Source organism: Grus americana, chromosome 1, assembly GCF_028858705.1.
Source record: "Grus americana isolate bGruAme1 chromosome 1, bGruAme1.mat, whole genome shotgun sequence".
Lineage (NCBI taxonomy): Eukaryota > Metazoa > Chordata > Aves > Gruiformes > Gruidae > Grus > Grus americana.
Window position 1 is genome coordinate 68,809,468 of NC_072852.1, and position 24,425 is coordinate 68,833,892.

Here is a 24,425-nt window from a genome sequence, read left to right on the forward strand (position 1 = left end):
GGTGATCCAGTTGACAGTACTTTTGTCTGAGATGTGTGGTGCAATATGGAATTTCGTTTTATTTTCTGTAGGGTAAATGAGCACAAATTCAGTCCTTTAAAGTTTTAGAATTGATGTCTTTAACTGAATTTTGTTAAGTGGTTCGCCAGACCTGGAATCTAAGACTAGGTTTGGGATTTTCTGTGGATTCAGCTTTGCATTTTCATGTTCTCTTTAGCATTTTTCTACAGAAAAGCAGAGCTTGAGAAAATACCTAAGGAAGAACAGAACTGATTTTCTCTATATACTCTGGACATCATGAGAACTTGCATAAATCTGTTTCAGGTGCTAGAGAAAATTATGAAGTTTCATTTTTATCTGATATATATGCGTGTTCTTTTTTGACTGTACAGATAGCTATTTCTGCCCTCTGCCTGGAACTTTAGAAGTTGTAGCTCCTCTCATGTAAATGTTTTTCTCTTAAAGCTTGTAAACTTTGATTTACTTTTTCTTTTCTGGATTTCTAGAGTGCACCTTGTTCTTAAAGTACATAGCCTGTTTTCTGCTTTATCCAAGTGCTGTCTTTCAGACCTCCCAGGGCAGTTCAGAATTTTATTTTCATTTAAAAAAAAAAAAAAGTGCAGCCTTTTAAACTTTTGCCTCTATGCACAATAGTCTTTTTATTCTTCCCTCTGATTATAAACAGGTATGTTCAGGCAGATCAGGTTTTAATTGGTATGTTCTAATTGAAGATCTGGATGGTACAGTTTAAACTATCTTCAGAGGTCATAGATAGTAGGTTTTTTTTTTTACTGGCTTAGTTATCTGATATTAAACGCTTGTTTTATCAACATGATTTAAGTGGTACTTAGGCATTTTAACTGAACACAGTGCCACGACTATGAAAGACGTGTGGTACAAAAATGGTTTTCCTGTTGTGTAGTGTTAAGAAATGTTTTTCTGTGGATATTTAGAAGCAGCAGCAGCATCATATAACTGCTGCTTGCAGTTAGGAGGAGGTATGGGGTACAAATGTTGGCATGTTGAAGGAATTTAACCAAATTAAGAATCAGATTAGTAGATACTATTCAATCATTTTTACCAAGTACTCTTCCCTGAACATATACTCAGATTTGAGAATAATTTTGAAGTGGGTACTCTAATGAACTAAATTTTGAACACTGATATTTTTTGAATCCTAGGTGAAAAGAAAATTTGTTACAAAAGCTAAAATTATAAAGATGTTGAAAAGAAAAGAATTTATTGGAAAAAAAATCATTAATTTGCATAACTTACCCATTTAGGAAAAGTTGTTTACTTTCATTTGAAATATAGAGAGATCACCTCTACTAGTAATGGAACCATAGCAAAATGTTATATGGCTGTACTGGGCATTTGGACTTTTGTTCATATATTTTTTTTAATTTTCTGTGACTGTTTTAAGATGTGTAATCACCTATTCTGATGACACTACAAGAAATTGTTTGATGTGGTGCCCAAAATTGTGCTACACTAAATTTCTGCAATTTCTGTTGTTGAAACATAAATCATTTAAAATGCACCCTTTACTATTGGGTCTCTGTTTGGATACATTGACACAGGCCACTGCATAGTTTGTTTTATGAACTATTAATGTCATTGTTGTATTGATTAAAGGTGGTGAACTAGAAAAGTATATTTTTTGGTCATTCTGAAATCCAGAAGAATAATGTAATGAATGTTTACTGGCTGATTAGGGATCAAACACAAGGCACAGAAGATTATGAGCAACAAAGATCTGAAAAATTAACATGACAATTGGCATCACTACTGATACCCAGTAGGCACCAAAATACAAGTTCCAGGTTGCTGAGGAAACCACATGCTTTGCATTTTAAATTCTGGAATCTTTCCAGTTCTAGGCTCCTACAGTGATGCTGTTTGGTAGCACCTTTATTTGAGACAATAGAAATAGGGCAAATGCTAGAAATTTGGAGACTGCCAGAATTAGTTTTAGCTTTATGTCTGTAATTTGATGCAAAAACTTAGTTTTGTAGAGCTTCAGGATTTTTTTTTCTGATTTAATTGAAAATAAACTTTGCATAAAATCTTATTTTAAGTTGTTAAAACTCCAGGCAAGGGGAGAATATCAGAAAATAAAATAGGGACCATGCTGGTCAAATTTGAAGTCCTAACCTGGAAAACATTAAATTGTGCTTCATTATTCTCTTTGCCAGATCTGTCTATCTGTGCTGGTAGATCAGGATGAAAAGGAATAGGGGGAAAAGAAAAATCAATACTTTGCAATCAGAGCATTTTAGAGAAATAGCATTTGGGACAAAAGATAAGTAATAGTTACCCTGAAAGAAAAAAAACAACCCAGTGAATCAATCACCCCTTGCTTTGGGGGGAGGTCATGTTTTGTCTTGGGGAGGGGGTGTTAACGCTCCCTTCATTGTGCAATGCAACTGCAGGCAAATAAAATGCATGTTTTAGTGTCTGAACATGGCAGTGGTTTTTGGCAGCTCTCCATACACTGTGATAATTGACCTGTGATAAAGTAAAAACACAGTTTTGGTTTGTTTTGGGTTTTTTTGGGGGGGGGGTGAGGGGGGTTGGTCTTGTTTTCTTTTGTGACTGTGCTGATGTTACTTCTTTAGCTAGTATTCGGGAAGACTCCAAATGCAATTTTCCTGCTCTTTTGGATAAGAAGCATTGCCTTTCTCCAAAGGAAACAAATGCCATCTGCTTTTTAAAAAAATGTCTTATCATTATGCTTAATGATAAGAAATATTGTGTGGCAGGAAAGAGGGACTGCAAATGGAATTTATATCTCAGCTGTTTAAAATCAGTAGTGACCATAGTTACTACAACAGCAATGTTGGTTTAGTATTCATAACTTTTGAAGATCAGTGTTTGTACTGTATTTTCTTTTCATTCCCTCGTCCATGAAGTAGATTTACCTCCTCAGGCAGCTCTTCTGCTCCAACTCTGAAGAGACACAGGAGCACAGAGAAGGAACTACATTCTCAAACATTTAATTCAGTTTATGGTCATCTCATCTTCCCTGGTGTGACCTTGAACTTGCCTACCAGGTGAATGAATGTATGTTTTCTAAGAATTAATAAAATGCAGGATGGGCTTTTAGATATCCCTTTGAGACTCTCTAAGATGACACTTAGCGCTTAAAAATCCTATATTATTAACACTGCATGTGATGGCCCGTTGAAACCTGCAGTGTGTGTCTGAGTCTCTGATTGTGCAAACTATACAAAGGAGAACAAAGTAAGACTATCCTAACAAAGATAGTCCACGTGTATGTTTACAAAGTGGGTGAGCTCATTCCCTCTTATTTAAGGCTGGATAATTTTTTGCCTCTGTAATATACCTGTGGGTAAACGTATTCTCTGCTTTTTACATGCTTGTATCATGAACATTTAAGGAGGAGCACCATACAGAGCTCCAGGATCATACTGGCCTGTTCATCAGCCCAGCTTCTGCAGGGAGGTAGAAGGAAGATGTGCTGGGCTTTCTGCTCATCTAGGACTGATGAAATAGCTACCTTTTTTCAGGAACTTTGTGGCTTAACAAGCAGTGCAAATACAAGAGTATTTCTGTAAATATCTCAGTCAGAAAAAGCCATACTTCTGCTCCTTTTACTCCAGGTCTCAAGGCATGCCACTGAACTGGTTCCAAACCTAGTGCAGAGATTTCAAACACCACAAAAAAGACCTAAACTCCCCACAGGCTTATGCCAGCTTCTTTATTAAAACTGACAGATGTGACCTCAAAGATGTGTCCTGGAGGGTCATAGGGGACTTGTCCCTCTGTGTCCCTGAAGGGATATCAGACCTCTTCTGCTGGTGCTTTTTCTTTCATTCGAGCCTTTCTGCTATAGGCTTGCTGACTACCACCGAACATCATAACAAAGTTGAAATTCATGGCTTTTTGAAATTTCCAGAAACTGTTCTAATTTGTTACCCTGTGCCTCCAAGATGCTAGAGTCCCTTCTCTTTTCAGGAACATCCTCTTGGAATCACTTTATGATGTGGGATGGAATTTTAAATAGAAGTATTATCTTCAGTTGCAGTAATAATTGGAAAAATTAGACAAGCTTTTAATCCTTTACCTCTATCAAAATACCACTAGATAAAATCTTGTGATAGCAATGAAAGTGCCAAAGAAGATTGGAGAGGCTTTGTTATGTGAGTTACAATTCAGCATAATTATCCTGTGAGATGTTTTAATTTCTACTGTTCAGGAAGGAGATTAGTTGTTTAATTTCCACATGGGAAATGAGGACACAACACAGAATTTATTTTCATTCTACAGTGAGCCATGACCTTTGCAAATAGGATCCTTACCCTGCTGTTTTGACTTTCCATTTCTCTGAGAATCCATTGAGACTTTTGAGAGCAATTGCAGCCCAGCTCAGATGGCACGGTGTGTCTTTTTTTTTTCCTCTATGAATGTATGGCTAATAAGACGTTTTTAGGGCAGGGGAATATCTCAGTTTCTTCATATATCTCTGTTCAACTCTTTGCTAGTTTAGTTTTAAAGGGTACTGCTTACCATACAGATCTTAGAGTCTGTTACAGCAACTTCACATTCATTGTCAGCAAAATCCCTTCCCTCTCTGGAGAGTCTTTAGCTTGTGAAATTTGATCTCTTTTGATTCTTTCTGAGCCATATAATAACATTTTTCTGATTTGGAATATGGGTCCTAAAAGGTCCACAAGCTTAGCTTCGCACAGTTGGCAGATAGTCCATACTTTACAGGTGCTGGTAGAGATGACAGTGTATTCTTCAGGGACTGACCCAAGGAGGAGTATACTTTTGATCTCCTTGCCTAATCCGTATCAGACATGGTAGATGCATTGTAGCTTGAAGTGCACTCCACCATTCTCATTGTAAGGGCTTTTGGCTTCCAAAGGAGCACGCATTTCACGGCTCTAAGCTGGGTGCTCTTATGGCCCTCATCAGTGAATTCACAGCCTGGAGTAACAGATACCTTGTTTAGGTTGTAATAAACAGTACATGATCACTTGTATTCATTGGTGAAATTCCCTTTTGTCTGTTGGATACTTCATATTTAGTTATTGAAAACAATAAATGGACTGCTAGGCATTCTTGGCACTATAGTGAAGAGTTTGAATTGCTTTATGTCATTAAACCGGAAGTGGGAGAGTTAGTACAGTTGCCTAAGCACAGACTTCTTCTGCTTGAGGAACATAGTAAGACTTTGTGGCGTTGAACATCAATAGAGGAAGCATGAGACTTTCTGTTCCTAAGGGTCTTTGCTCAGTGCGTGTCTAGTTTTGTGGCAAATTGTTTTCACAGAATCATGGAGTGGTTGAGGTTGGAAGAGACCTCTGGAGGTCATCTTGTCCAACCACCCTACTCAAGTAGGGCTACCCAGAGCCAGTTGCCTACGACCAGGTCCAGACAGCTTTCGAATAGGGTTGCATAAGAATCACTTCTATTAAACTTAAGAGCAGTGAAATCTGTGGGTGAATTCGCTCATAGGTGCCTAACATGCACTAGAAGACTGTTTAGTAAACATCGTTTAGATGTGGGACGTCTAAACTAGTGGAGGAGGCATAAGTTAAATTTGTTTTGTGCAAAATCAATTTTTCAAATTTTATGCTATTACAGTAATTTTTAGTGCACAGTTATGGCTACCAGTGTAGCAGCAATGTTAGAGGAGCCTACTGAATTCAAAGTAAATTCTTATGCCTGGCTACAGTATAAATTAGAAATTTGTAAATGGAGAATATGCTGCTTTATTTTTATATAACCCTCTCTTTTGCTTGGAGCATTTTGTGATACCACAATAAAACTAAAAACATATGGATCATATGTAGTATATGCACGTATATTCCCAGATGTATGGTAATACTCTTTTAAAAAAATCAAATGTTCTTCTGATCTGTCTGAAAGACAGCAAGCCAATTTCTTATTTTGAGATCTGGTAATACTCTCTCAATTTATATTGGTGTTATTAAAGAATCTTGCCTGTTGCCTTCAGTAACTGAAATACTTGATTTTTTTTTTTTCCTGAAGTAGATCCTTTTAGAGATAAGTAGTTTCAAATGAAGAAAGAAAGAAAGAAAACAGGACTGTGAAGTTAATGATGTTAGTTCTGTAGTTCAGCTATTGTAGCTGGGTTTTAAACTGATACACATTGCTGTAATAGTGTCACATAAGATTGATAGCAATAGCAAAGTTACAAGAAAACTCCATTGGAGTTACTGGTATTATCTGTGTTCCAGCATTTCAGAAAACTGAAACCACAATTCAGCAAATCTGTCATATATGGAAGGAATCTCTTCTTTTTTTAGTATCTCTCAAAGAGGAGCAGTCATTTTAATATTATGTCCTTCTTGCGCCTTGAGATAACCTCTTGATTGGCAAGACGGAACATTACTCATAGGTAGTGGGACTGACAAATTCTGGTTTCTTGAAGGGATCTGGGAAAACAGCCAACTGTGGGGCCTCCTGGCTTCATTATAAATTAAACGTGTAGTTTTTCTGGCAAGATAAAGCTAATAAGCTTTGTTGGTGTATTCACTGTCGTGCTAGACAAGTATGAAGTTCCCTATGATTGAAGAGGCAGGAAAAGCAAGGGCGTATGCCATTTTTGAGGTTGCTTACATCAGTCTTCCTCACATGGCTTTTCATTGCTCTCTGGGTTGCAAGACTTGACAATTTCCAGTGCTTTCGTCACCAGGCGTCCAGGCGTTTTCTGCCTCTGGGGGAATTGTCTGAGCTGTGTCTGGAACAGACATTAGTGATTGCATTAGCCAACTTAGGGATCTTCACTAGAAGAAGGAAGGAGTAATTTTTCAGTTTAAATCAATAATTTCCTGGACTGAGGAGTGAATTTTGAATCCACTAGGCTAGACAGTCTTCTGAGGTGGATCTCTGCACAATATTTATACACTTGTTAGGACTGTCATAAGGCACAAATATATGAATAGCTTTCAAGCCTGTGATTTCACTTAGCCAAAGGATAAGAAAATTGGTCAGTATGGAGTGGTGTCACTAGGAGAAACTATGATCACCTTGTCCCAGAATAGCATGCATTTGATAATTAGGATGCTCCTCTGCATGATGAAGGGCTTGCACACCTTCCAGCGAAGATGGGTGGAAGATGGTTTTAAACACAGAACTTCTGGACAAAGAGGACCACTCTTCTGTCCCTTTCAGCCTCTATTTTCAGCAGAAATTGGAGTGTTGATTTGCCTGAAGCAGTCTGTTGTGTAAAATGGGAAAGAATATAATCAAATAATGCTACTAATTTAATATATTGTGTTCTTAAACTCTTTTTTTGAGCATGTGTCATGAAAATTTTATTTGACAATTTGGTATTTTGTCGCCTAACACTGTGCGTTCTGAAACAATTCTGTAAGAGTAGTGATAGCTAAGTAGTGAAGAATACACACACACTCTCTCTTTCTTGTGTTTATACTTTACAGTATGACTTCCTAATCCATTCCTATTCATCACACTCTATCCTTTCTAGGAGAATGAAATGGGACAATTACAGTTAACTGGGCATGTTTTATGCTGGGATTAGAAGCATCCCTCCTTTCCAGAGTGCTCTGCTCTGGTATAGGGCAGTTTTACCTTACAGTATTTCTTTGATCATTTTAATAAATCAGTGATTTGGACAAAATAATTCATTGTCTGAATCCAAGTCTCATTTAAAATCTTTGTTCAAGTTGTACAGCCTTCTGCTCGAGTGATACTAAATGGTGATGTAAATGGAGTTTAGTTTTCTGTGAGGATTTCCTTTATAGTCAACATTAAATGCCGTGTTTCCATCCTGTCCATTGGTTTGCCTCAATGTTTGGCCTTCTCTGCTGCCTGATTTCCATTCTTGGGTATCGCAGTGCTGTGATGAGTTAAGCCTTTCCTTTCTTCATGTCTTTTCTCGTCACTTTCTTTTCTCTAATCAGAGTGTGCTATGTAGCACTGTGCTGTGTATGTATCGAAGCAGGGATGTGTCAGTAGTTACAGTATCCTTACTCTGCATAGAACCAAAATCAAAATCTAAAGCAAGTCAGGAAAAGAGCATCAGTATTTCTGAGCCTATGAGATCAAGTTGCCATAGAATGAAGAGTGTTTGTTTCACAACAATAATCAATGAAACACTGTACTTGGTTTATCCAAGTAAAGAAATTTAATTCTTAATATAGTAAGTTTTTCACTTGACATTTTTTAAATGTTATATAACCTTGTGAAGCTTGAGCTATTCTAAAAGCAACGTCGCAACTTCTTATTCTGCTTCTTACAAAACAGAATATTAGATTTAGGTTAACATTTACTGGTTCTAATTTTTTCCCTTATTTTACCAGCCTTCCACAACCGAAGTAGTTTTGGTTTTCCTTATTTTGAGCATTTGGGAACCATCAATATGAAAATACTCCAAATTATAGTATTTGTATTTTTTCTGTAATGAACTTTCCTAAATCAAATCTCTGCATGTTTATTGTCAAAGTCTTTTCTGGGACTTGGAACAAGAAAGAGCGAATGTCCCCAAAATCGTTGGGTTTTTTAATCTATTTGTATTTGGTAGGTCTTAGGAATAAAACTTCAGAAAGCATAGTCGCAGAGATTGCTTCATAATGTAAGGAGAATTAGCATGATGTTATTCTGCATGATCAGGCCAGGATTTCAACAAAATGGATGTTATCTATAATTAGATTGTGAAATAAATTACCAGATGATTTCAATTATGGTTCTCAGTATCAGTGACATTTTAACGTATATGAAATAAATGAGTAATACATAAACTTAGTGTTTCATTGAAGAGGAGAAGTAGAGTCTAAATGAGTTTATTTTGCTGTTTATGATAGCATTGTTTGGTTTTGAATTACTTGGCTGAATGAAAGTATTGCGCTCAAGTTGGAACCAACAAATTGTTTTAACAAACAACCTGAGTTGAAACCTTGGTGGTGGTGGATAATGGATACATTCTCTTAGCTGATGAATACCAGCAAAAACAAGGGGGTCACCCAGTGAAGCTTTAAGATAAACTAGTGACCCTGTTTGGTTTTTTTAATGGGTTATGTAATTAAGCATATGTACTTAACCAACTGGCTCATATACTGCCGAAACAAATCTCTTATGAACAGCTTTTTTACTTGTGATATTTAATTTGCATTTTACATAAAGTATTGTCCATTCATATTAAAATCTGTATGCTTTGAAACATAACCAATATCAGTGGGTTGGAAAGATTGCCTACCCCTGCTCCCCTCACTTCAAAACCCTCTCTTGTGTTGGCCAGTGTCCATGATAGGATTTTACAATTCAAAGACTCTACTTTTGACTAGGTTAGGCTATTGATATTATTGAACCTCCTCAGAATGAAGCAATTCCTTAACTAAATTTAACTGGTTTACAGCTGTATAAGGATGTGAGTCATTGCTAATGCGTAATTTTTTCTAGGCAAATGCTTTGGAACTGAGACAATGCTTAAGAAACATATACATTGGCTCCCCTGAAAATGTGAATTTCAGGTCATTTACCAACTCAAAAATCAGTCTTCAGTCTTGAGATCCTAATGTCTTTTTTTGTCTTTTCTTTTCTTTTCCTCCCCCGCCCCCGATTTGAATTATGCTGGAGTCTCCTTGGAAGCTTGTAAAGAAATGCATCTCAGTATCACCTTTCCTAAATAGCAAACTTTAGCAATAGGATTGTGTTAGAAGGTTTGAAGGAAATTCGTACTGTTTACTAGCAGGACAGAAGGATTGCAAACATGATAGTAATATTCTGAGAATATTATTTAAAACATCTGGTTTAAATACTGTTTATTATAGGGAATATGACGGTACAGAAACATTTCTTTACTATTTGGAAGATACAATAATGAGAATTCAGTTTATGGTGACTGTTCTTGTTAGTTCTACTTTGCAGTGATCTGTCAGCAAACCGGTGCTACCAGAGGATGATAAGATATGCACAAGAAAGGAGGACAAAAGGAAACAAAGGAATGGAAATGTCCTTAGAGATTATTTATGTAAACATAGCTGAACTATTTTTTCTGGCTGATATAGATCTACATGCAAAGCACCTTTGTATGAAAAAATCACTGGAAAGAAAAATGTTAATTGTTTGTTTCTCCTTCAGAAAAGGTGCAAAATAATTGACTGTCTATACAAGTCAAGTCAATTTTTGTTGTAACAGCACTTCTTCCTGCATACTATTCTTTTCTCAAGTCAACCTTATTGCATAAATGTCTATGCAAAGTTAGGTCAAGAATAAAGCATTAACTGCATTAGTTGTTCTGCAATTCCTAGATGTTTTTTCCCAAGCTTTGTTTTCGCTGCGTGCAGGTTTTGTACTTTTGAAGCAGTAGTAATGTTCCTGGTTGTGATCCATACATTTATTTGACAATTAAGGCTTTATTTTGAGTAAAAATCACAAAAATAAATTCTTTGTGCTTTCTAAGCTGCGTAGCAACAAAATGTTTTATTTGTAAAACTAAACATTGTAGAACCTCTTGCTAATTTCAAAGGACTTTTTGCAGATTGGAGAACACAAGAGTAAAAATGACAAAAAGATTTTATCTTCTGAAAAAGAAAGCAACTTTTTTTTTTAATGGGAGTTATTCTGAATTTTAACTGGACCTGAGCAGCAGTAGATAAGTATGACTGTGTAAGGGTGTACCACTGTGTAAGATGTACCACTATGCTGGAGTTTCCTCATCTCAAATTCTCTTTTTGTCCTGTTCTTCTCCATGCTCTCCTTACCTCCTCAAGCCTGGTCTTCTTTCTTGAGTCAGCTGGATGTTACTCTGTAGTCCACGGCCACTGAAGAAGTCTCCTGGTATAAGATATTTCACACCAGTTCAAGGTGTTACAGAATCCCACTATATTAGGTTCAGCAACATCAAGGCATTTCCAAAGCACACGATGATATTCTAATGTGATGTTGTAAAGATAGTAATATTCTAGATAAGCATTGAAGTAGACCAGCAGTATAAAGAAGAAAACTTTCTTAGGAGGCAAAATAAAAATTAATCCTGTCCTCACTGGATAGCAAAATTAATGTAAACAGAACAAATGTTTACAGTTTAACTGAATGGTTCACCATCTCTACACCAAAATGTTAAATGGGACTCCAGAATTTAAAATTCTTTAAGAAGAGAGATCAAGACCACCACTGGTATCTTGCATTTCGTATTGTCTTTAATTTACTTTATGCTTAACAAACTTTGCAAAATTAACTGATATGCAAACTACATGAAGATAATTTTTATTATGATGATTCAAGAAGAATCATCTCTGAATATAACTTGACAACAGTTTAACTATACTTATATCAATTGGTTGGATCATAACTTAAAAAGAGCATGCTGGATGCAGCTGAACTTTGGAAGGAACTCTGACTTGTGTTTGCCAAAATGTTACTGAAAAAAGGGAAATTGTTTTGTTCTATCCTGAACTTCAACTTAAAAAATCTCACCCTTGCAATAAGACATGGTATGCCTGAAGCTTCAGCATTCATTCAGCTTCAGCACATTGTTGCTACTCTTGGGAATTTAACCTTTAAAATGAATAGCAAGAACATTACTTTCAGTCTAATTGATTCAATACAGTAACATGAATGATATTCGCTCATGTGGCAGACCTTATTTCACTGTGGACTTTAAAAGTAACACCTTATATTGGAGGCTCAGATGGAGCCAACACACATACAAAAGATCAAATTTTGCTTCTGTCCATGCAGCGGTGAGCTATACTCTCCACACACACACACACACAGAGGAATTTGTTAACGCTAAACTGTGGATTTTTGCAATTCAAGCAGGACCATTATAGTGGTACTTTTGCAAGATCTGCAACAGAAAGGCAGTTATAACGGTGAGGTTTTCAGTGTGACATTTAAAAAACTGGAGCTTAATCTTATAACGCTGACCAGTAATATCTGCTTCTAGGCTTTCATTAAGGTCTCCAAAAAGTGATTTTCAGAAACACATTAATATTTACAAATCCAGTAATACAACTTTCTTGAACAGTGTCTCAGGATTTAAGGTGACCTCTCATCAATACATTTTAGGACCAAAATTTCTTGAATTTAGATCAATCTCAATTTTCTAGAGTAAACATCTTACCCCTTCTTCTGAAGAAATTTTTTTGTCAGATACAACAATGTGATCATGTCTGTTGTAACTGTTATGTTCTCATCCTGGTTTTGATGCAAGCCCATCTTTCTCAACTTCCCAAATACTGTGGGATACTAGGAGAACCAAGTATGACTGCAGGCTATCAATTTTTTATTGTGATATTAGTATTCCTACAGTGAAGGGAGTGGCATGTCTCCAACTAGACAGAATTGTAGCTCTTCTGTCATCACATACCTGCTTACTCACCTACTCTGCCTTCCACAATAGCTTTTTTGTCCTTGTGTTAATATTCCTGACACAGACAGAATAACCTCTGCCTGTGATCTCTGAGAATCCATCCTCTCCTTGTAGTCATTGACCCTGGAGCTGACGTGACCAATAGTGCCTTTACAAAACCACGGAAGAACCGTTTGCAGAGCTCACAGCTTATGTCAAGTTTTTGTTTATCTGGATGACTGTGCCACAGGAATAGAAGAGAAAACCTCTCAACCCACCTGGTTATTTAGATCCTTTTTACAGTACTGCTTCCACTGGATGAAAGCTAGGATCAAAATGTGGGAGGCTTAGCAGTACCCTGCGATATTCTTTTGTACGTCTGCTCTTGTAATACAATCAAGCAATATTATTGTTATTGATTGTCTTCTATATATTCCGCGTGTATTATGATAAAGATGTCATGTTACTGATCAAAACGATCTCTTTGTGGAGCTGCACTGGGGAAGAAGTCAAGTGCAGAGTATAAGCAAAGGCATTTTCACCTGTTCATAGAAAAATGTGCAGTGGAAGATTTGTCTGCAGGGGAGTAATATAGCTAGTTACTACATATTGGAGATACACACAAACAGTGGAATATGCAATGAACTTTCTCAAGTTGGGAAAGATTTTGAATTTCAAATAGACATTTTGCATTTTTAAAATCTTTCCAAACATTATTGGATCTTCATATTTCTCAGCAGATTGTTTCACTTTTTTCTTACTCTCTCAGAACGAACTAATTTAAAGGGCCTTTACCACTTTTAATTTTTTTTTCTTTCCCGCTTTATTCCTTTTACAAATCAAACAGAATAGCAAGAAGAAAATTGGAAGTGGAAAATGAAACATAAATGCAGTTAATTCTGTTACAACCCACATGATGAAAAAAGTTATCATTGTAAAATGTTGATCTTTAATTAAATCCAAATATTTTGAATGAGGAAAATGGTTCTTTTCCAATAACAGGGTGGGGACAAAAAAGAGATTGAATGACCAGTTCACAAACCCACTTAATTTATTCTAATTTGGAAGTCACTGGTACAATAAAAATTGCTTCAAAGTGTTCAATTTCTTTATACCCTAGGGTTGACGATGGTTCTACAGAAGGATTTCTTGGCTGAAGCATGATACAAAGGATCTACTAGTAACCTCCAACTAGAGGAATTTGGGAATCTAGTGGCCTTGATGGATATTAAACTAGATGCCTATCATTTCAATCCTTGGGCTGTTTTTACTTTGTGTTTGCTTGGGGTTTTCAGTGAGATTGGTGTTCGCAAAAAGTAGAATTCTGCCTTGCCTTTGGAACAGAATGCCAGAAAAAACTTCTCTTGCCTCTGCTCCTGTGCTTCAGGGCTGCAAGGCAAAATAATTAGTTCCACACAACTAGGAATAAATCACCCAGGTTGAAACATGATAGTGCCTGACAACTGGTAATGTTTGAAAAAAAGATTTCAGTAAATCATTATTGATGAGGAAATTGGTATGCAGAGCAGATGATTCCAGTGGGTGTATGTGTACCTTTACAGTAAGCTTAGTGTTGCTAAATCACCCATTGATTGCTGTCTTTACCCTGCAAAATAAGTATATATGGTAAGAATAAAGATTGTTAATAATATAATAATAGTTTATATTTTTTATTTTTCTATATTTCAGAGGAAATGTATCATCTTCCAAATATTCGAAGACTAAACAGTGCTGGTTCAATCCTTGTCCCTTTATGTTTTCCAGGGGGCTTGGAGATCCGTTGCAATTTATTTCAGCTTTTGTTGGGGAGGAAGGAAAGACCCTATTCTTGTTATCTGTTTTATTTCTATCTGTTATTGAAGAATTAGTTCAGAATTACTTTGGCGGGGGGGAGAGAGAAAAAGATGGTAAAACAAATATGATGTATATTATGTATTCTTTTTGCAAGGACATAATAGCAAAATTCTTCATTAATTAACTATATGGGTAAAGTTAGACTATTCTTTGCTTTTTTTCTTCAGATTATATAATTTTGGAGAACCTGTAGTTTAGCTATTTTGTGTTAACAGTAGTGCAGTTTTGGGAGAAAAATGCAATAAAGGCAATTATTTTATTGTTGATTGTGATTTCATAAACAAATTTTTGCATCTATTGTTATACAAGTGTTTCAATTTGGATACATCACTTGATCCAGTTCTAGTTTTCTGTAGTTTTAAGGGCATGTCCTTGTTGGGGACCATCAGTTATCTGACCCTGCAAAAGGTACAGTTGTAAGCAGAGGGTTTTTTAAGATAATGCCTAGCTGTTAGCCTGACTTAGAACATTTCAGTGTACCTGCTGTTCCCTGGATGGTAACAAAAAACATCATTAATTTCTCCAGACTGAAAAGCATGCATGTAGACTGAAAGAATAGACAGGTTCACACTTTCTACACTTTTTTTTTTTGGGGGGGGGGGGGGGGGGGGGGTGTGTGTGTGTTACAGGAAGGTGCAGTTGCAATGGGGAGATGCAGCAGTCATATATAGTACTGTCATACAGCTGTCATCTTACTCTGGTCACAGTAAACGGGGTTATTGAAGCATGACAATGCATGCTGTGCTTGTGCAAATGCTTATGCTGCCTTGACAAGCATCTTAATATATGCTGAAGCTGAATTATTTAGCTGTCTCTTGTGTGTGGTTTGCTCACAGCAGAAAGTCACCCTGCACTATCCCCTCTTCAGCCACTTGGAGCCTTTGTGAGAGTGTTTCGCCTCCAGAAGTAAACATGAGTCTAAGAATAGCTCACCCTTCTTTGTAATATATTTTCATGGTTGGCTGTCTAAACAGCCAGCCTGTCTAGACAGCGGACAACTCTGAAAGCTCATAAGGTCACAAGCAGCCACGTAGGCTGCTCTTGGGGATCTTACCTCCTTGGTAGCTGTACGTGTGGGCTCCAGGAGAATTTTCAGTCAGAACTAGTAGCGTTCTTTCTGAAGCTCCGTGGGCTACAAGTGTATGCTAGTAAGGCATTAAATAATATATATGAGTGTTATCAAGAAGGAATTTTCAATTCTTACAGTTATTTCTGACTCACATGATATGTCACTGGTTATCTTTTTTTGGTGCTCTTTAAAATTTATTTTGTAGTGTCATTTGTGTTGTGCCCAAATTTAAATTTGAAGCATAACTTGGAGGCCTAATACTTTTTTCTAATAGAAGCTAATGACAAAATTAAACCCCAACCAATTTCAGTCCATTCCTTAAAAAAACAGCAAAAAAACCCCCCTTACATAGTTCTTCTGCTATCAGTAATATATAGATTGTGTACAAAGCTGGATTGTAAGTTTACATGTGCTTGCATAAGAGGAAAAACAAAAAAAGGGGTATGAAGAATCTTACACCAGGAGACTCCTTCCATGGCCATGGGTTACAGAGGAACGTTAGCAAGGGTTTCTGTGAATTAGGTTGTTCTTCCTCCTAGCTTCCACTTGTAACACATCTACTGTTATTTGTGACTAGATGTTCAGCCTCCTGCAAAGTCTTTTACATTTCTCATTACAGATCTAAACCATTTTCTAAAACTATGTTCCAGATGTAATTTTAATAGAGATAGCAAAGTCGTAGTGGATGTGTCTAAATAGCCATTTGTTCTGTAATCACAGCAGCTCGGTTTTACCAGGTTTGACAAGGAAAACGTGGGGATAGTTGCTGTATTTCCAGTAACTGAGGAGCTACTAACTGCTGTTCAACAGGGGAAGCAAAAAAAGGCTAGTTAATGATTTAATTTACTAAATACTGGACTTGATAGTGTTTGGGGTTGTCTGGTTACGTTATTTCTTACAAATATCTTTGAAAGAATGTCTTGCTGCAAGTGTTTTAGAGATAGTTACCTTACATGCCATGTGTCATTCACCAGTTTATGGCGTACATTTGCTGATGCAAGAAGAACTTGTCAGGAACAACAACAAAAAGGAAGCAATTGAGAAATCCCTATCCAGTTTAATCCTTTGTTGACAAATTTGTTTTTGCATAAAATGAGTTTAGCATTGGGTCTTCTCAGTCTGTCAAAAGATGTATTCAGAACTCGTCAACTGATTGAATTCTACACATGCAGAAAACAAGGCTGATGTATTTTCTACCCAGGGAATAATGCTTTGTGTTAGTTCACCATATAGCAAACTACCATGTAGGATGAAAAAGCAACATGCCAGTACAATAAAGAATATGACAGTACCAAAGGAAATACTTAAAATAATACTTCTTCACAACTTCTTAATTATCAAGTGCCTTTTTTGGTTTATATATGCAGTAATGTTTTTCTCAGCTTTTTTCGTTTCATATTGTTAACACATTGATCATCCTTCAGTCACACAGTGCCCAACATCCTCAGAAATTAGGAATAATACCCTTTCTTTACATTGTTCTTGTAAATCCTATTTAGACTTTTTTGTTCTGAATTCTTTCCTGGTTATTGGAAAGGTTATTTACCCTTTGTTAGTATTTGATGGGTTTGGTTGCGTTGCTTGATGTTTTGATGTAGGATTATAGAAACTAGGCCCTTGCCTACTTCCTTTGCTTTAGGAATATTTTTGAGAGTTTAATATACTCCTAAAATTACTTTGGATGTTTTTTCTTGCTATTTTCTTAAAATTTATTCCTTCTCTTTAAGATTGAAAATCTTCAAGAACAGTTAAGAGATAAGGAGAAGCAAATGAGCAGCTTAAAGGATCGAGTGAAATCCTTGCAGGCTGACACCACAAATACCGACACCGCCTTGACCACGCTGGAAGAAGCACTGGCAGAAAAAGTGAGTATGGAAAGCCTAAGTCCCTTCCTTTGAATGGTCCTTCTACATTAGTAGACGGTTACATTAATAGGTGGTTTTTCTGTGTATTTCCTGAACTCTATGTACAAGAAATCTCTACTGTAATGCCCCAGTGACATCTTTTTGTCTCTGATGACTGAGGAAGGACCAAGGGAGTGCAGTGGCAGCCAAGGTGCATCCTTCACTAGAGCACACTGCAGGATATGCAGAGGGGTCACTCTCCCATGGAACCAGCCCTGAGTACGACTTTTGTGTGGTTAGGAAGGAGGACGTGAGGGTAGAGCTGAGCCACAAGCTGTTGCTCTAGTCATTACCTACTTACTGTCGTTTTATGTGACAGAAATTGGTGTTCTCACATTGTCGTCTCTTTACATGGTGCATCTTTGGTACAACTGTGGGATGCCTTACATGTCAGTTGTGGATTCTTCTGCTTTTTTTCCTTTTTTTTTTTTTTTTTAAGTCTGGCGAATAACTTATTTCATTTTATATTCTTTTTAAAGTTTTGATACATTAAATTGAGGTTTAATTCCCAATATTGAATTAAAGTGAACAGTTATCCTGATGTAGCTGTATTTCACTTTATTTACAGCTTTATTGTTCTCATTGTATTTTTTTTTATGCTTGCCCACTTCTCAGTGGATAGAGGGAACATCCTTGTCTATTCTGTTTTACTGGGGCTATTTTTTGGAATTACTGTATATTTTTTTTTTCTTGATTCCTGGAGAACCAAGGTTACAGCTCCTTTATTCTGTCAGATTCTATAAATGTACAGTTATGGTAAAGCTTTCCCTGAGGTTGGGGAATTCACTGTCATCCCTTCAGCTTCCACGATAACCAAAGCTCGATTGATATCTGATGTACAGAAAAGTTGTTTTGTTGCCTTTTCCTACTGCACATTGATCCTGTTGTCACATACGCACTACACCCCTTCCTCTCTGAAGGGGACTTAACTGCACATTTTGGAAAAATAAGATAGAGATAAGTAAGGAAGCAATATGTATGTGTCCTGGTCTTGGTTAATTTTGATTATCGGAACCAGATAAATTGTTTTGCATTGTAACAGTACTTTGAACTTTCAGAGATACAGAAAGCCTGGTATTTCTTAGCAATGAATCCGCAGATTTCTCAAATTTCCTCCTTCTTGAGGATCTGTTTTATAACCATAAAGAAAAGAAAATGGCAGTATCTTACACTCCTCCTTGTCTACAGTGTGTAAGAAGTGTTGTGATAAGAAGTCTCAGAAGTTGAACTGACTAAGAGAGATTTTATTCACAGAGTGCTTTCTTTTGTCAGGAAAGGACCATTGAGCGCCTAAAGGAACAACGTGACAGAGATGAACGAGAGAAACAGGAAGAGATCGACAACTACAAAAAAGACATTAAGGACCTGAAAGAGAAAGTCAGCATTTTACAAGGAGATCTCACAGAGAAAGAGGTTGACCAGCAGAATAAATCTGTTGTGTTAGAATTGTTTGTTGTATATATACGTGTTATATTTTAGATGAAGAAAGCTTTTCCTTTATCGTAATGGTCCTTCAACAAGTTTATCTTGTGAAATGTATTGTTTGAGAATTTTTCAAAGCATAAATGTTTCAGAACCACCCTTTCATGGATAGCACGCAATCCCCTTATTTGCAGCAGTTAATTGTATTAGTAGTGAATGACCGATGGTCAGTGATAGCATTTACTGGAGCTGTGCCTAGAGACAACTGAAGGCAGAGAACAAGCTTGTTCCTGTCTAAATACAGGGAGGAAAGGACAGCGGTTGATCAAAGCTGTGAGTGACAAAAGTGTGCAGATAATGTTTATTCCTTTATGCAAACAATACAGCTAGTTCTTTGGACTCTGAAGAGTCCTTTTTTGATAATTAAGTTGGCTCTTGGTAATGAGCCAGTTGGCTAGACAAAGTAACCTAATTATATTAGAGAAATATAAACGTTCTCTGTTCCTCTCTTGGAATTGTAACATTCAAGTCTACTTACAATCTTTTTTCAAAACTCAAAGTAAAACAATACCAAAGAAAATGCACCGAGGAAGTGCTAAGATTTTGATTACATGGAAGTCAACATTTGTCAGGAAAAAAAACAACCCAAAAATGTTTCAGAAGACATGAAGTTGAGATGTCTTTTGAAGATAGGTAGGATGAATCAGTTTCACCCCTTAGAATCTGTATACGGAAAAGCTTTGAACACTCAGTTTTAGATACCATGGCCAAATCTGCTAACCACATAGAATTTTTAAATACAATTTTATTTAAAAGTAATTTTTCTTGAACATGACTGTCACTGAAGCACTAGTTTCAGTTTACAGAATCTTCCATCTTTGAAAATTATTTTAAATTTATGGAGATGAACTTTTATTTTGATCCTGAAAACCAGAATTAAATCAAGCTGTCTTAAGTCAGTGACAGGAACATCCTGAACAAATTTTGTTGTTCTAAGTTGGATCCTGAACATAGTGTGAAGGGATAGAAAGAAAATAAAGACAAAAAAAGAATCTAGCTATTACACATAAGGAGTATTTACTTGACAGTTATTTTGTGTCTTTTATTTTAGTCATCCTTATTGGATCTGAAGGAACATGCTTCATCGTTAGCTTCATCAGGACTGAAGAAAGACTCAAGACTTAAGACGCTGGAAATTGCATTGGAACAGAAAAAGGAAGAATGCTTGAAGATGGAAACTCAATTGAAGAAGGTAATCTTACTTCATAGTTATATATGTGGTGTAAACATTCAGTGTTAGACAAATTGGCCATGTCTACACAGAAAACTTTGGATCTTAAGTTTGAATTCTGTGAATTGCTTTTCAGTAAGTACCATGAAGTTGTGTCCATGCAAACCATGTTAGAAGCTAAGCCCATCAGAAAGTGACTTTCAAACGCTGCTGCTAATTTTGGACTTCATTTACATGCAATAACAGTGCTGTTGACTGGTGGTGTTTTTAACAGGTACTAGGAATTAAATACTTAGTCTGCTTCAGGATGGTTCGTAGCAGTAATTGTGCCATTAAAGTGATGTAATGGTTAAAAATTTAACAGCGAAACATTTCAATTATCAATGCATGTAGGTGTTAATGCAATAAATTCAGATGCGTGCTTGGCCTGGTCCATAGGAATCCATGAAAACAAATTAATATATCATCAGTGAAGTGTGTGATCTTTTGTTTTAATCTCATTGCCAGTCACAGCTGATACATTAGTAGTTTGCTGTTCAGAATAATAATACTCTATTACAAGCAAGCTAATTCAGTTGAGCAGAATCTTTAGATTATTTTTGCATTGAAAGCCTTCTTTATTTTAGCTGTGAGTACATAAATACTGCACTGTTCAGAGGAATGTTGATTTGATTTTAACCTTTTAATTTTAAAAGAGCAGGTGATGGAGAAGCATAAAACACACTGACTGAAATAGTGATAAAGCTTCCATTTATAAAATCAGGACAAGACAAAAGGCAACACAATTTTTTAAAAGAAATTTAAGCCTTGGATTGTGGAGTTCTAGCTGTCTCTTTACATCTACCCAGGAAAAGGAGGAGTGCCTGTGCTGTAGTTTGGAACTCTGTCCTAGTTCCTCTGATGAATGAGACATCAAATTTTGAGTCATCAGTTAAGATTTGTTTAGGATTTATGTTGTTTGCAAAGTGGATGTTAATGCACCTGAGAATTCTGTGTATGTGAAACTTCATATATGCATATCTAGACCCATGTTTGCCTTTCTTTTTAATTCTATTGCATAAAATAAACAGTTCTGTTATTCAGCATCAACAAAGCGCAATAGCAAGAAAAGATAGTTGTGCACATTTAATCAGTCTCACAAGCTGTTTTCAGGGTACCGTACAGTGAGTGAGTATTTCAGAAATCTTGAAGGACCCTTTCATTTGAGTTCTCTATCATGACTTGCAGTTTCACCCTTTGTCACTGTATTACTGATAATGAGTTGAGAAATATATTGCAGCTAAGATTTGCCAGAGATTGATATAGCAGTTGGATGATAGTATTAGTCTGTAGGTAGTCAGATGCGGTAGAGAACTTTGTTACAATTACTTAAAAAAAAAAAAAAAGTACTAACTGGGAGAGCACATAACAAATAGGTTATGAAAAACAGTTGTGGAAATTCAATTATTTAGGGAATGTGTCTGTATATTTAGCATTTGTAAATGTACTGCCTTTCACTGCTTCCCCTGAGATTGCTTTCCTCGCTAAAAGCAGTGAGTGTATCAGTAGTATAAGCAGGTGTGGAGGTCAACCAAATTTTGTGAAGTGCTGCTAGCTAAAAGGTGAACATGCAGTTAATTTGCACTGCGATGACAGCTCTTCATTATAATTCCTTTAGGCCTACCTCTGCTCATTCCATTCTAGTGAGGACTGTGCTTAGTAGCTGGCATCCAGGAACATTACATAAGGACACTGAGCCAGTTCATAAGATTATATATTTTTATAATTAATCTATTTGGGGTTTTTTTCAGGAAGTAATTAAGAGGGTAAATTATTATCCTGTGATCTTTTTCCTGAGGGTTAAAATGGGAAAATAGCTCAAATGTAAAGGGCACTATTAACTGTGCAGAATAGCTATGGGACAAATAACTGTATTCTTAATTTGGTTCTGAGAAAAATAATTAATATAAATTCATTGTATTGTAAACACAAATAGATTTGCATCTTCCCATCCAAAGAAGCTACCTAAGCTCATTCAGTCAGGATGGTTTCAGTTCTACAAGCAAAGAAAATTGATAGTCTACCATTACCTATGTGCACTATAAAGCCCTTCCATGATACTCTGGATATCTGCTCCCCTACTTCGGGTGTTATAGCTTACTAGGACATTTGCACAATTGTTTCCTGTGCAGAGACCCTAAACTACTCTCTCAAGTCCTACTGAGACAAAACCATCAATTCTTTGTTCCTTTTCTAAATACTATGTCATGTTGGGCACTGCAGTTGTCTTATTCAAGGGAAAATTCAAATTCAATGGACAGAATTTTTTGGTGATAAGTCAGTCCACAATGGCTTTTTGTAAAGGAGTTGAAGCTCTAGGACCCAGGTATGCTTTCATGTAATTAACTGTGCATTTGCTTTCCTTAAGCTGTATGAAAGAGCCCACTTCTACTACTGGTACTCCTTGCTTTCTAGAACCAAGTCACAGTTACTCTTAGTTACTCAAGAAAACATAGTTAGCAACCACTTGAATATGTTTTATACTTATGAGTAAGTTTAGATATTTCTTTAATAACCTTTTTTTCCAGCTGTGTTTAACTTGCCAGTGTTTTTTTGTTGCTTGCGGAAAAGTAGAAAAATGTGGTTTTAAAATGCTTTCTCTTTTTAAATGCATTGCAGGTATTTATTCAGGCAGTTTGACATTTTCAAGGTGGATTAATTCCTTGTCATCCTTGAAACAATTACGATAGATAATCCATCTCCAATTTAAAGCTTCTAAAAACTCAGGTTTACACATCTGCATTGTTAACCATGGCAAATAACTGTCACAGTTAACCTTAAAGCTGATGGCTACATAAGAGCATTCAGTTTAAAACCAAATTAGAGGTTTATTATGTTGAGTTTTATTACATTATCTTAGTGTTGTTTTGCGTAAGACATACACAGGAAGGAGACTGTTGTGTAGCTCTTAACAGCAAATGGCAAAAAGCTTTTCCTTTTAGGTTATTTCCCTTACAGTTCGAACAGAGATGTGTTGAACATCAATCTTGTTTCCCTTGCCTCTTATTTCCAATGAACAGTTTGATTACTTTCAGTTAAATGTATTAGCCTTAGAAGTTAAGAACCTGACAGAAGAGACCGAATTGGACTACTGTTAAGTCATTAAATAAAAAAGATTTGGGTAGTCCTTGGGAAAAAACTTGCTAATCTCTAAACAGTGAGCCTTGGAGAAATCATGAACAGTACAAGCTTCCACTTTGTCTGTAAAAGGTATTTAACTTTACACTAAAATGAAATATTATGAACCAAGTGGAGTGCAGGGTTGCTGAAAAGTTGCTGATGTTATTTTTCTTTCCATGTAAGCAGTCTCCAGTGTCTGACTAGGTGTCTAGTTCTCATTGTTACTATTCCTCTTCTTATTAATGCCTGTTTTATACCCTGTCTTGGCAAATAAAACTCTTCAGTGTTTTTCATGTTCAGGGTTGGGTTTTTTATTATATATATTATATTATGCTTATGCAAATCTGTGTGCTTAATGTTCTAATTATTCTACTGTCATTGCTTCCGCACTCAGCTGTCAGCCTGCTGCCAGCAGGAGATACTATGGGAGATTCTTAATGCTGAAAGCAAGACTTAAATCCCTGTTGAGTTTACATGGCCTGGTGTCCTGCCTTAAATAGTCTCCTTTTTTTTCTGAGATGGAATCAATAGAGGGAAATTACACACAGGGGGTTCCCTCCCTGTTTTTCTGTGAAGTGGTTTTATGTTGTGTGGGTTTTTTTCCCCTTAGAAAACTCATTTTTCAAACTTCTGTTTTGATGTACTAGTTTTATAGTGAAAAAGTTTTCTTCTAGTTGTTTTTCTTCAGGATACTCTTTCCCTTTTTCTCTCTTGTCTTTCCCAGCCAATATGCTTTGTTTCATTTTGTTTGTCTAATCTGGGAGAGACCATCAAATATTAGGATTTGTTCCAGCGAAGATGAGCGATTTTTTGTCTGTCTTCATCTCCAGTGCATAGTTTTTCTCCCTATAGTTATTTTCTTTAGTTGAAAGGGATCGAGGTTAGAGAAAAGAAAGAGTCCAAAACCATATGTTAAAAAACTTCCCCTTGGTGCAGTTCTAGGAACTTTTCTTCAGAGAATGTTAGCAGTGATTCCCTGCCAGGAAAATACCTCTAGATTCCACAGGCTCACTCAGAGGATGCTTTTTTCTGCTGTGGTGTTCTTCCTTCAAGTTCAGGAGGATAGTATCTTTCAAAAGACAGGAAAAAATGACTGAATGAAGTGTTTCCTAAGATTTAGCTCGATTAGTCTAATACAGACTCTGGTGCTTTTTATTTTTGTGAACATGGATTTCCTGCCACAACTGAAAATATTGCTGATAATATTGGTAGGTGAGATAGAAATACTATTTTTTGTTCTCAGCTGATGATGTGTTTTTTTCAAAGAAGGGACGATAAATTATGTGTTCAGTGCAGCAACTTAGAAAGAAAAAGGCTACCAGGGAAATCAGGATGTCTTGTAAAAATAAAAGTAAAAACCCAGCAATTGTGTTCAGCGTTCAGGTAGTGTCAGTTACTGAATTAGTTTTCTAAACCATTTAGCTGTCTTGTAATTGATATAAGTGAAGCACTAGAAATTAAAGTCCTGCTCAGCCT

General features: G+C 36.3%; 1 protein-coding gene across 7 annotated transcripts in view; it reads left to right on the forward strand.

Annotated features, from left to right (window-relative positions):
• ERC1 (ELKS/RAB6-interacting/CAST family member 1) overlaps positions 1-24,425 on the forward strand; it is a 297,951-nt gene that overhangs the window by 89,986 nt on the left and 183,540 nt on the right. For all 7 annotated transcript variants that reach the window (XM_054835847.1, XM_054835865.1, XM_054835858.1 and 4 more), the window contains 3 exons: positions 16,961-17,098; positions 18,410-18,550; positions 19,671-19,811. In XM_054835847.1, coding sequence (XP_054691822.1) covers positions 16,961-17,098; positions 18,410-18,550; positions 19,671-19,811 — 420 coding nt within the window. The remainder of the gene's footprint in view (positions 1-16,960; positions 17,099-18,409; positions 18,551-19,670; positions 19,812-24,425) is intronic.